The 14,287-nt window shown below is 43.7% G+C and overlaps 1 protein-coding gene across 1 annotated transcript in view; it reads left to right on the top strand.

Moving 5' to 3' along the window:
• The window catches only part of LOC124553350 (probable cytochrome P450 6a13), a 55,649-nt gene extending 41,678 nt beyond the window's left edge, over positions 1 to 13,971 (top strand). Inside the window, exons 5-6 of the mRNA XM_047127224.1 lie at positions 3,236 to 3,359; positions 13,721 to 13,971. Of these exons, the coding sequence (XP_046983180.1) occupies positions 3,236 to 3,359; positions 13,721 to 13,971 (375 nt within the window). The remainder of the gene's footprint in view (positions 1 to 3,235; positions 3,360 to 13,720) is intronic.
• The last annotated feature ends 316 nt before the right edge of the window (positions 13,972 to 14,287 follow it).

Raw genomic sequence — 14,287 nt, 5'->3', positions numbered from 1 at the left:
GGTGTAGCAATTTTAATGGCCAGTAGTGTAGGTTGTCCCACAGATTCTCAACTGGGTTTAAACCTGCAGAGTTCGATGGCCAGCAGAGTAAGCTAAACTCATCCTGGTGATCTCTGATCCACACACATACACTGCTAGCTGTACGATGTGTTGCACTGTCCTGCTGGTGGATACTGTCAGCCCGAGGAAAAACAAACTGCATTTGGGTGTGGTCATTGGCTCAAGAATAGTTGAATAATTGTTTTGATTCATTGTGCCTCCCAAAATAACAAGATCACCTAGGGAATGCCACAAAAGCATTCACAACTCGCTAACACTCCTTCTGTTGTTGCACAGTGTCTGCTTTCAGACCTTTTGTGCCACAGACACTGACAGTCATAACATGATTCATCTGAAAAGGTCACTTGTCACCACTCAGTGGATATGTAGTTGCGATATTGGCAAGCGAATTCCAGCCTTCGTTGCTGATGAACAACAGTCGGCACGGGTGCACGAAGCGAGTGCCTACTGTGGAGACCCGTACAAAACAACGTTTGGTAAATGGTTTTCGAGAACACACTGTTGGTTTTGCCTTGATTCAACTTTGCAATCAGTTCCTCAATAATTGCATCTCTGTTGGTAGGTGCTCTAACAACCCTACCACAACAAAGGTCAAAAATTAATTATGATTGTAATGTTGCTCACGCTGATAAGTATTGCATTTTAAGGCAACAACAAAGTTATGTTATGTGGCAGGTGTCATAAGAGCACAGTTAATAAAGTCGTTTCTCGAAATAATGGATAAACTAGGCACTCATCTTTTCGTGTTTCCCACGCTGGTCTCATTGTGAACTCGTGGCTCAATTGTCGAAAATCTAGGTAGTGATGATCCCAAGCTCGGATGCAAAGAGGCCTAGGTGTTATTCTGCGATATTCAAAAGTTTTACAGGTGTGTTCCATAAACCATTCTTGAAGATTAAACTTTTGCAAATTAGGACAATGGTGATGTAAAAAAGTAATCAGCACTCCAAATTTAAGTTACACTTCTTTTTTATCACGTAACTTGTTCCAAAACATCACTTCACAATATAAAACATACTTAAAAATATCTTCCTCACTGTTAAAGTTCACATTTCATAAACTGACTGCAATTAGTATCTTTTTTAACATGACGACCAAAGCTTGACTCTCTAATAACCGCTCACGCGCCCAAAAATCAGAGTTACAAGTACGTCAATGATCATAGTGACAAAAGAAAGAATACACATAAGAATAATATCATTGCAATATATACATACCGATGTATCGGAGTACCTCTACATTAATGAAATCAAATCTGAATGTTGTCACAGAAATATGTTAACTACGAGGGCCGTTCAGAAAGTAACCTCCGGTTGATTTAAAAAAATACACCAAGTTAAATAAAAATATTTTAATATATACATCTTACAACTACATCTTTGCACTATTTTTCTACATAGTCTCCATAGCGATTGAGGCACTTATCGTATCTCTCCACAAGCTTTGAAATTCCTTCTGCATAAAAATCACCCGTTTGTGCCTGGAGCCAGCCTGTGACCGCATCTTTGAGCTCTTCGTCGTCATCAAACCGCTGTGACCCGAGCCATTTCTTCAAATGCATGAAGAGGTGATAATCACTTGGCGCCAGGTCTGGGCTGTAAGGTGGATGGTTGATAACGTCCCACTTGAAGGACTCAAGAAGGGCCGTTGTTCTGCGAGCAGAGTGAGGACGGGCGTTATCGTGCAAAAAAACGATACCGGAAGTCAGCATACCACGGCGTTTGTTCTGTATAGCCCGTCGTAACTTTTTTATTGTTTCACAGTACACGTCTTGATTAATGGTCGTACCACGTTCCATGAATTCAACCAACAACACCCCTTTGGCATCCCAAAACACCGTTGCCATCAGTTTTCTGGCAGAAAAATCTTGCGAGGCTTTTCTTGGTTTGGTAGGCGAATTTGAATGTGGCCACATCTTTGATTGTTCTTATGTCTCAGGGTTCACGTACTTAATCCAGGTTTCGTCACCGGTCACGATTCTGTTTAACAACGGTTCTCCTTCGTCCTCATAACGTGACAGAAAGTCTAATGCAGAGGCCATTCTTTGAGTTTTGTGGTGGTCGGTAAGAATTTTGGGCACCCATCGTGCACAGAACTTACGGTAACCCAATCTTGCTGTCACTATCTCGTACAAGAGAGTCTTAGAAATCTGTGGAAAACCAGTAGACAACTCCGACATTGAGAAACGTCGATTTTCACGAACTTTTGCGTCAACTGTCTGAACGAGTTCGTCAGTCACCAATGATGGTCTACCACTCCTCTCTTCATCATGAACGTTTTCTCGTCCACTTTTAAATAAACGTACCCATTCACGGACAACTCCTTCACTCATAACTCTTGGTCCGTACACGGCACAAAGCTCACGATGAATAGCTGCTGCAGAATATCCTTAGGCTGTAAAAAACCTTATGACAGCACGCACTTCACATTTGGCGGGGTTTTCTATTGCCGCACACATTTCAAACTGCCACAAAAACTAAACTAGCGCAGGTACGACGTTCACTCGACCACGGCTTGATGCCGACTGACCTGTTGAGTGCGTGAACGCACAGATGGCGTCGCTACTCCCCCCACAACCCGCACTGTGACCAATCGGTTACTTTCTGAACTGCCCTCGTATTTTCCAGAAACACAGTAGAATATTGCTGGTGTCGAGAGGTTGAGGTGAGGTGCCATAATGGTTACGTAATTCGAGTACCATTACAGTGCACATCCCCAAAGCCGTCATTTGTTCCTGTCATCCACGGTCCATGGTCCACGGTGCACCACAGGTGCCAATTTTAGAGAGCGCTATTTTGCCGTGCGTGGCACACTTTAACATTGGCTGCACCCGTAAAGTTAGTCATCTCTGAAATACTTCTATCCTTGTCTTGAAAACCACTGATCGTGCCCATTTGGACATCAGATAAATTGCTCTGTTTCCACGTTACAACTGCTGCTCTGTTTCCACATCCTCCAACCCGCTTAATATACCCTCCACTGCTAATGCTGCTGTCTGCTGTCTTTGACTGATTGTTGCATGTTGACATATAATGTAGGCTATGATGACCTTCGTGTGACTGGACCGTGTGTCTACGGACTCATTTGAGGACCGAGTAGCTGCGGCTGCCGTGGTTCCACAGAACTCGATAAACAGATAAATTTCCCTTATACATATGTAGCGTGTGTATTTCAGGTGGTGCGTCTCTCGATGGACGAGCGCGAGCAGTCTGGCGTGGCGCGGAAGGACTTTCTGCAGACGCTGCTCGACCTGAGGAGCGAGGGGCGGAGGGACGGCGACAACTCCCTGGGCGGCATCGGTACGTCTCTCCGTGTGCTGATAAATCCGTCACTTTTTAATACTTTCATTATGTATATGTTTTGGAGTTTTCTTAATTAAAGTCTTAGTCACATGCAAAAATACGAAAAAATATTGCTCATTGTGGGTATGGGTAGCACCTACAGGGTTACTCAGAAATATCTCCAGGGTCTCAGAAGATAACTGTGCAAACACCAAAAGATATACAAAAACAGAGTATCTCTCCAGATTTGAGCTCACATTGCAGCTGCTCAATGTCAGCACCATTTGTAATGCTGGAAATGTCAATATGGCATGCAGTTTTGTGACTCAGATAAATTGGCCATGCGGTCTAATGCACGGCTTTCCAGAGTGGGAAGGAGCACCTGGTCCCCAGCACGAAACCACCCGGCAGGCTTGTGTCGAGGTCCGGTGAGCCGGCCAGTCTGTGGACGGTTTTTAGGTGGTTTTCCATCTGCCACGGTGAATGCGGGCCGGTTCCCCTTATTCCGCCTCAGCTACACTGTGTCGGCAATTGCTGCGCAAACAAGTTCTCCACGTACGCGTACACCACCGTTACTCTACCTTGCAAACATAGGGGTTACACTCGTCTGGTGTGCGACGTTCCCTGTGGGTTCCACTGGGGGCCGAATTGCACAATAACCCTGGGTTCGGTGTGGGGCGGTGGAGGTGTGAAGCGGACTGCGGTAGCCGTCGTGGAGTTGTGGACCACTGTGGCTGCGGTGGGGACGGAGCCTCTCCGCTGTTTCTAGGCCCCCGGATAACATACAATACAATACAATACAGATAAATTGTCTGAGATGTTGCGACAGTAGCCTGCTTTGCAAACCTGTTCACTGAATTGCCTGTCTGCAGGCCTGAGCTAATTCAATGTGACAATACGGAGCAAATGGTTAACAATGAAACTTCAACACACCACGACCTACACTGAGGTGAAAAAAATCGTGGAGTACCTTCTAATATTGTGTCGGACTTCCTTTTGCCTGGCATAGTGCAGAAACTGTCCACCCCCGGTAGCCGAGTGGTCAGTGCGACAGAATGTCAATCCTGAGGAGAGGGGTTCGATTCCCGGCTGGGTCGGACATTTTCTCTGCTCGGGGACTGGGTGTCGTGTTGTCCTAATCGTCATCATTTCATCCCCACCGACACCCGAGTCGCCGATGTGGGGTCAAATCGAAAGACTTGCACCCGGCGATCAGTCTACCCGACAGGAGACCCTAATGACACGACATTTTAGTGCAGCAACCTGACTTGGCACGGACTCGACAAGTCATTGTAAGTCCCCTGCAGAAATACTGACCCGTGCTGCCATTAAAGTCATCCATAATTGTGAAAGACCATTGCAGGATTTTCTGCACATTCTGACCTCTACATTATATCTCATAAATGTTCAGTGGGTGACCAAATTATTCACTCAAGTTGTGTAGAATGTCCTTCAAACCAAATGTGAACTCCACAAAATTGCACCATTGTTTGGGAACATGAAGTCCACGAATGGCTGCAAATGTTCTCCAAGTGGCCAAACATAACAATTTCCAGTCAATGATCGGTTAAGTTTGGACCATAAGACACAGGCCATTCAGTGTAAACACAGCCCACATCATTGTGGAACCACCACCAGCCTGCACGGTGACTTGTTGACAACTTGGATCCACGGCCTCTTGTGGTCCGTGCCACACTTGAATCCTACCATCAACTCTTATGAGCTAAAATCACGACTTACATAACCAGTTCAGTTTTCCAGTCACTTAGGGTCCAGCCGATACGGTCAGGAGCCCAGGAGAGGTGCTGCAGGCGATGCCGTGCTGTTAGCAAAGGCACTCACTTTGGTTGTTCGTTGCCATAGCCTATTAATGCCAAATTTCCTAATGGGTACATTAGTCATACAGGGTGTTTCAAAAATGACTGGTATATTTGAAACGGCAATAAAAACTAAACGTGCAGCGATAGAAATACACCGTTTGTTGCAATTTGCTTGGGACAACAGTACATTTTCAGGCAGACAAACTTTCGAAATTACAGTAGTTACAATTTTCAACAACAGATGGCGCTGCGGTCTGGGAAACTCTATAGTACGATATTTTCCACATATCCACCATGCGTAGCAATAATATGGCGTAGTCTCTGAATGAAATTACCCGAAACCTTTGACAACGTGTCTGGCGGAATGGCTTCACATGCAGATGAGATGTACTGCTTCAGCTGTTCAATTGTTTCTGGATTCTGGCGGTACACCTGGTCTTTCAAGTGTCCCCACAGAAAGAAGTCACGGGGGTTCATATCTGGCGAATAGGGAGGCCAATCCACGCCGCCTCCTGTATGTTTCGGATAGCCCAAAGCAATCACACGATCATCGAAATATTCATTCAGGAAATTAAAGACGTCGGCCGTGCGATGTGGCCGGGCACCATCTTGCATAAACCACGAGGTGTTCCCAGTGTCGTCTAAGGCAGTTTGTACCGCCACAAATTCACGAAGAATGTCCAGATAGCGTGATGTGGTAATCGTTTCGGATCTGAAAAATGGGCCAATGATTCCTTTGGAAGAAATGGCGGCCCAGACCAGTACTTTTTGAGGATGCAGGGACGATGGGACTGCAACATGGGGCTTTTCAGTTCCCCATATGCGCCAGTTCTGTTTATTGACGAAGCCGTCCAGGTAAAAATAAGCTTCGTCAGTAAACCAAATGCTGCCCACATGCATATCGCCGTCATCAATCCTGTGCACTATATCGTTAGCGAATGTCTCTCGTGCAGCAATGGTAGCGGCGCCGAGGGGTTGCCGCGTTTGAATTTTGTACGGATAGAGGTGTAAACTCTGGCGCACGAGACGATACGTGGACGTTGGCGTCATTTGGACCGCAGCTGCAACACGGCGAACGGAAACCCGAGGCCGCTGTCGGATCACCTGCTGCACTAGCTGCGCGTTGCCCTCTGTGGTTGCCGTACGCGGTCGCCCTACCTTCCCAGCACGTTCATCCGTCACGTTCCCAGTCCGTTGAAATTTTTCAAACAGATCCTTTATTGTATCGCTTTTCGGTCCTTTGGTTACATTAAACCTCCGTTGAAAACTTCGTCTTGTTGCAACAACACTGTGTTCTAGGCGGTGGAATTCCAACACCAGAAAAATCCTCTGTTCTAAGGGATAAACCATGTTGTCTACAGCACACTTGCACTTTGTGAACAGCACACGCTTACAGCAGAAAGACGACGTACAGAATGGCGCACCCACAGACTGCGTTGTCTTCTATATCTTTCACATCACTTGCAGCGCCATCTGTTGTTGAAAATTGTAACTACTGTAATTTCGAAAGTTTGTCCGCCTGAAAATGTACTGTTGTCCCAAGCATATTGCAACAAACGGTGTATTTCTCTCGCTGCTCGTTTAGTTTTTATTGCCGTTTCAAATATACCGGTCATTTTTGAAACACCCTGTATGATCTGTGTAGATTTCTGCAGTTATTTCACGCAGTGTTGCTTATCTGCTAGTGCTGACAACTCTACAGAAATGCTGCTGCTCTCGGTTATTAACCGAGGCCGTCGGCCACTACATTGTACGTGGTGAGAGGTAATGCCTGAAATCTGGTATTCTCAGCACACTCTTGACACGGAGGACCTCCGAATAGTGCATTCTCTAACAACTTCTGGAATGAAATGTCCCACGCATCTAGCTGCAACTACCATTCCGCGTTCCGAGTCTGCCGATTCCTATCGCACGGCCGTAATCGTGTCGGAAACATTTTCGTACGAATCACCTGCTTACAAATGACAGCTCCACCAATACACTGTCCTTTTACACCTTGTGTATGCAATACTTCCGCCATCTGTATATGTGCATCCCATGACTTTCCTCACCTCAGTGTGTGGGTGCAACTTGTAATTGTAAGAATTTTGCAGATTGCCAGCAGGCTTCCCTTTGCCAATGGGACATTGATACATAACAATAACATGCAGCAAATTCCCACTGGGTCTCTGATAATGTGTTGCAGGACACGTACGTCTCAGTGGTAGTGAAAGGGTTAAACAAAATAGCATTATTCTCAAAAAAATTCACCTTTATTTCTCATCATAATTTATAACATAAACTGTTTGCCCTGGAGTGTAGAATGTATGACACCAGTGATGCACCAATAGACATTCGGAAAAAAACATCATCCAAACAATTTCAAAGATAGCAAGAGCTGACAAGTGTGAGAATTATCGTGCTGTCAGCTTAACAGCTCACGCATCTGAGATGCTAACGAGAATAATATGCAGAAGACTAGAGAAAATTGAGGATCTGTTAGATGACAATCAGTTTGGCTGTAGGAAAGGTAACGAAAGGTACCAGAGAGGCTGTTCTGATGTTATACTTGATAATAGAACCGAGATTGAAGAAAAAGCAAGACACATTCACAGGATTTGACAACCTGGAAAATGTGTTCAACAGTGTGAAATGGTGCAAGATATTCGGAATCCTAAGAAAAGTAGGAATAAGCTATAGAGAAAGACTTGTAGTATACTGTACGTAGATGACCCAACAGGGAACAATGACAGTATAAGACCAAGAAAGAAGCACTCGGATCAAAAAGAATGTTAGTCAGGGATGTAGTCCTTCATCTTTATTGTTCAATCTATACATCAAAGAACAATGAGGGAAATAAAAGAAAGATTCAAGAGTGTATTAAAATTCAGGGTAAAAGGATATTAATGATAAGATTTGCTGATGGCATTGCTATCTTTGGTGAAAGTGAAGAAGAATTACACAGGATGTGTTGAATGGAATAAAAAAGTCTAATGAGCACAGAATATGGATTGAGAGTAAATTGAAGAAATATGAAAGTAATGAGAGGTAGCAGAAATGAGAACAGTGAGAAACTTTACATCAGAATTGAGATAATGAAGAACATGAATTTAAGGAATTCTGCTACCTGGGCTGCAAAATAATCTGTGACGGACTGAACAAGGAGGACATAAAAAGCAGACTAGCATTGGCAAAAAGAGCATTCCTGGCCAAGAGAAGTCTACTAGTATCAAACATAGGTCTTACTTTGAGTATGAGATGTGTGTGATTCATCTACATCTACATACATACTCCGCAATCCACCATACAGTGCGTGGGGGAGGGTACCTCGTACCACAACTAGCATCTTCTCTCCCTGTTCCACTCCCAAACAGAACGAGGGAAAAATGACTGCCTATATGCCTCTGTACGAGCCCTAATCTCTCTTATCTTGTCTTTGTGGTCTTTCCGTGAAATGTAAGTTGGCGACAGTAAAATTGTACTGCAGTCCGCCTCAAATGCTGGTTCTCTAAATTTCCTCAGTAGTGATTCACAAAAAGAACGCCTCCTTTCCTCCAGAGACTCCCACCCGAGTTCCTGGAGCATTTCCGTAACACTCGAGTGATGATCAAACCTACCAGTAACAAATCTGGCAGCCCGCCCTGAAATGTCCTCCCTCAATCCGACCTGATAGGGATCCCAAACGCTCGAGCAGTACTCAAGAATAGGTCATATCAGTGTTTTATAAGCGGTCTCTTTTACAGATGAACCAGATCTTCCCAAAATTCTACCAATGAACCGAAGACGACTATCCGCCTTCCCCACAACTGCCATTACATGCTTGTCCCACTTCATATCGCTCTGCAATGTTACGTCCAAATATTTAATCGACGTGACTGCGTCAAGCGCTACACTACTAATGGAGTATTCAAACATTACAGGATTCTTTTTCCTATTCACCTGCATTAATTTACATTTATCTATATTTAGAGTTAACTGCCATTGTTTACACCAATCACAAATCCTGTCCATGTCATCTTGTATCCTCCTACAGTCACTCAACGACAACACCTTCCCGTACACCACAGCATCATCATCAAACAGCCGCACATTGCTATCCACCCTATCCAAAATATCATTTATGTAGATAGAAGACTGCAGCAGACCTACCACACTTCCCTGGGGCACTCCAGATGATACCCTCACCTCCGATGAACACTCACCATCGAGGACAACATGTTTGGACTGCAGCATTGTATGAAAGTGAGAGACGGACTGTGCGGAAACCAGAGCAGAAAAGGACTGAAGCATTTGAGATGTGGTGCTACAGAAGAATGTTGAAAATTAGTTGGTCTGATAAGATAAGGAATGATGAGGATCTTTACGGAATCGATAAGGAAAGAAATGTATGGAAAACACTGACAAGAAGAAGGGAGAGGGTGGTAGAACATCTGTTAAGATGTCCAATAAAATCTTCCATAGTGCTAGAGGGAGCTGTAGATGGTAAGAACCGTAGAGGAAGACAGAGGTTGTCATACATCCAGCAAATATTTGAAGAGGTGGGTTGCTGCTGCTGAGATGGAAATGTTGGCACGGGAGAGGAATTTGTCATGGGGTGCACCAAACCAGTCACAAGACCGATGGGAAAATAAAAAGAAAAAAAGCAACCTTTCCAGTAATAGAAAAAAAATACGATTTTCTGAGTTCTGTGAACTAAGAGTTTGTTTGTGCCTCGACATCTTCACTGGATGTGAATTTCTTCCCACATAACGAATTTTTAAGGTTTGCAGTGAGGAGAGAAGTCACTCAGAGCAGAATTGAGAACAGGTGGGGTGACGCACCGCTTTGTGGTACAAAACTGCGATAATATGCTGTGGTAACAACAGGTGTGGGGGCTGACGGATTGTTATGGTGAAATAGAAATTTTTTTTCAACAACTCGTTCATCTCTGTGGCAGGAATATGTGCAGTAAACGAATCTGAGATAGTTCTGCCCTCTGCTAGGGGATCTATAAATATACTGATAGACATTGAAAGTGTTTCACCATGAACACCTAGAGCAAACGCTACTGTACTTAAAATGGAACTAAATTCATAATCAGTTTTAATTTTGATTAAAATAAAACAACCCTTTTGTAAAATTTCATAATTTAGGTTACATATGCATTTAAGTGTGCAATACATGTATATTTTTAACTGACATTATTATGTTGAATATGGAAGAAACAAACTTCAAAATGCCACAGTCTCTTTAGTAGAGCATTTATTCAGATAACCAGTTTCGACAAACTATGTTGCCGTCTTCGGGTCTAATGCACTACACTTGAAAAATCTTGTCCATATGTACAATAATTTGTGTCATATAATGAACAGCCATTCCAAGGACATGCATGGGGTAGTATATTCACATGTCAAAAGTAAAAGAATCATTAAATAAAATAGTGCACCGAATATATAAGCTCATGCTCACTTAAAAACCACATTTAGACTCCACTGATAATACAAATAATTGCTCCACTAAAGTGAGCTTCACATTTTGAAATTTGTTACTTCTATTTTCATGTCAATCTAGATTTCCCCCAGAGTGCAATAGTGTCAATCATACATGACATTATTAACTTTGCAAAATGCAAAACCTAATTGTAAGATGAAGCAAAATCATTATCCACTAAAAACTGTATGCCAGCGCCAAAATTTGGGAAAGAAAATAAAAAAATCAACTTGTATAAGCTTCTTCACTAAAATAAAGTATCATATATTCCATTAGAACCTGGTGGACCTAGTGACAGTTTAAACTGAAATACCCACCATTTGATTTGCTCAGTACTGATACAAATATAGGATGTTCGTAAATTGTAGTTACTGATTTCTAGGACTTGTAGAGGGGAGTGAGTGCATAATATTTTGATTAGGAACTGATGCCTGAAAAACGTACTATTTCCATTCTACAACAGTTTCAGTTCAGATGTTTAACTCATCCACTTCTGCTTGAGGAATTGAATTAGCCATGCTGCAGTACAGTTATTTGGCAATAGTTCGAAAGGAAACATAATGAAACATCCATTTATCATCTAAGCACATTTTTTTGTGATGAGATTTGGTTTGTGGGGTGCACAACTGCACTGTCATCAGTGCCCGTACAAAGTCCCCAATTTTTTTGCAGTCCAATTTTTTTCACAGTCCAGTCTAACCACAGTCACGAATGATGAGGATGATGATGAAATGATGAGGACAACACAAACACCAAGACCCGAGCAGAGAAAATCCCCAATGCGGCTGGGAGTCGAACCCCGGACCCCGTGATCCAGAGGTAGCAACGCTAGCCACTAGACCGTGAGCTGTGGACAGCACATTTGTTTGTTTTAACACTTAAGCATTATGTGTTTACATTTTTCCAAAACAAAAAAGAACCCAGGATACTGTACAGAACAGTACTGATGCACAAAGAGCATTCAAAAAGTTTTGCACAGTAATCTCCAATTTCTTTATTTTTTGCAGGAGGCAGATTAAAACTGTGTGCCGGACCGAGACTCGAACTCGGGACCTTTGCCTTTCGCGGGCAAGTGCTCTGGCACCTGAGCTACCCATGCATGACTCACGCCCCATCCTCACAGCTTTACTTCTGCCAGTACCTCGTCTCCTACCTTCCAAACTTTACAGAAGTTCGAGTCTCGGTCTGGCACACAGTTTTAATCTGCCAGGAAGTTTCATACTTGGAATGTTTAACTCTACATTGAGCCTACTCAGTGTAGCCTCCGTCAGCTGTGACGCATCTGGCCCAACTTTCTTTCCATGATGTAAATTCACTTTGGTAAAATTGTGGGATTGACTTTTACACCATCGCCTGACACAGGAAATAAGGTCTTTCTCACTATCAAATGTTTTAGCGTGCAGGTGGGCCTTCAGGCGACCAAAGATGTAAAAATCAGATGGAACCAAGTCTGGACTGTAGGGAGGATGGGGAACAATTTTCCAACCCATTTTCCTGATTTTCTTGCGCGTCATAAGAGCTGTATGGTGTTTGGCATTGTCATGGCGACGTCTGATGAGCTGACCTTGAAGCTGTGGTCTGTAGGTCTTGATGGTACGTCACAGCTTGTTCAATGACAAACAGTAATGGTCCTGGTTAATTGTGGAGCCAGGTTCCAAAAAGTCCATGAAAATGACACCACACTGATCCCAGAAGAAGGAGACCATCACCTTTCAGCCTGCTGTTTGTGAAATTCTCGGTTTCTTCTTCCGAGGGGAACTCGGATGACGCCACTACACGGATTGGGTTTTGCTCTCAGGTTCGGACAAAAACACCCATGTTTCATCCTGGGCAATGACAATATCAAAACACTGTATCCACTCTTCAGTAAAGGTCTTCATGAGACCCTCACACACATTGTTTTCATTTCTCTTCTCAGTAATTTAGGCATCCATTGTGCACAGATTTTTGTGTACCCTAGTGACTGTACCAGTGGTACCACACTACCCAATGACAAACGAGTCATTTCAGCAAGCTGTCGTGTCATCACACATCTGTCATTTTCGATGATTTGATCAGTGGTCTCCTTATTCACATCACTCACTGCTGTCAATGGTCTACCATATCGTGGATTGTCCAGTAGAGAGAAATCACCTTCTTTAAACCTCTGAACCACTGCTGGATACTGCTGTGATCCACTGTGTCCTCCCCACAAACAGGGAGCAACTTCCTGTGAACCAATGTGGCAGAGTCATCGCCGGTCTCGAAGAGGAACTCCGTCGCCGACTGTTGTCGCAACCTGACACCTACTTCACGGTCCATTATGGCTCACATGTAAATAAAAGAAAATACTTTTGTATACCAATTTATAGCTAAATGTTCCAAGTACCTTCACAAAAAATTTCATTCTCCTCCTGCAAAAAATAAAAAAAATAGAGACGAATGTGCAAAACTTTTTGAATGCCCTTTGTACTACATCAGCAGCTTGATGTGTTGACCGTCGACATTGTTGCAGACATTGTACCTAGTGTGTGCGGTGTTGCCTTGGAGCACCACAGTCTTGTCTCCTCATGTTGAATGTACCTGTTTCTTGGAGCCACTGCATAACTTTAGCAAAACTTTTGTGCTATGACATGTTACATTGCAGAAAACATTCATGATACGGCCGACTAGCTACTCTTCTGTTAGCTTGAGCTACATTGTAAGCGAGTAGCATGTCTGCATGTTTCAAAAATGTGTAACGAACCACATTTACTGTACCGGAAACTCACAGGTACGAAATAGGTCTCGCAGCAGTGCAGATGTTAAGTGACATCAGGTAATCGTCTGATACAGTACACACCATCTTGTCTACCCTATATTGCATACCAGGACAAGCAGCTTTGAGAGTTTTCTCTTTCCTTCATCAGATATGTGCATTACTCGTGCGAATTGAAACCATCATAGAATGGAAATGGTATGTTTCTGCTCATGGGTTCCTATTTAAAATATTATGTACTCACTCCCCTTTACAAGTGCTCGAGGTTCGTAAAGGGACTTGTATAGTAGTAGCTATTTTTGTTGAGACTACTATGTGTGCAAGTATACAGCTTCTTGCTCACTCTCACTTTACCCCACTGCGTCGGCCCGCAGAGCTGACGGAGGCGGTGGTGGCGGCGCAGGCGGTGGCGTTCTTCGCGGCGGGCCTCGAGACGACGGCCAGTGCCGTCTGCCTGTGCCTGCTGGAGCTGGCCCACGCCCCGGACATCCAGCAGCAGGCCTTCCTGGAGCTGGAGAAGGCCGGGGTGCAGGACCCGCCTGCCTACGAGGAGCTCCAGGGACTGCCCTTTTTGGATGCCATCGTTGCCGGTACATTGTCTGAGCCACTTTATCATTGTACTTAACTGTTACTGTCCTAAAAGCATTTTCACTCTGCAGCAGAATTTCCAGCGTAATTATGATTTGTTTGTCGTAAGAATAAACCTGATGTAAACAAACTCAAAAATGATTGGTTAGCGCAGTAGCACACATATGATGAGTTTTCTCTTTTTTTTTTTTTTTTTTTTTTTTTTTTTTTTTTTTTTTTTTTTTTTTTAAAAACCTGGAATAACATTGCTGTGGGCAGAACTCGTGCACCATGCATTTCTGCCACAAGCCATGTATACATGTATAGCGCAACTCATTGTCAGTTCATTGCCGTCTGTGTCATCAGCTTGGCTT

Source organism: Schistocerca americana, chromosome 11, assembly GCF_021461395.2.
Source record: "Schistocerca americana isolate TAMUIC-IGC-003095 chromosome 11, iqSchAmer2.1, whole genome shotgun sequence".
In the NCBI taxonomy this organism is placed as follows: domain Eukaryota; kingdom Metazoa; phylum Arthropoda; class Insecta; order Orthoptera; family Acrididae; genus Schistocerca; species Schistocerca americana.
Note: the sequence above shows the minus strand (reverse complement) of the source record. Positions and strands in the feature narration are given on the sequence as shown.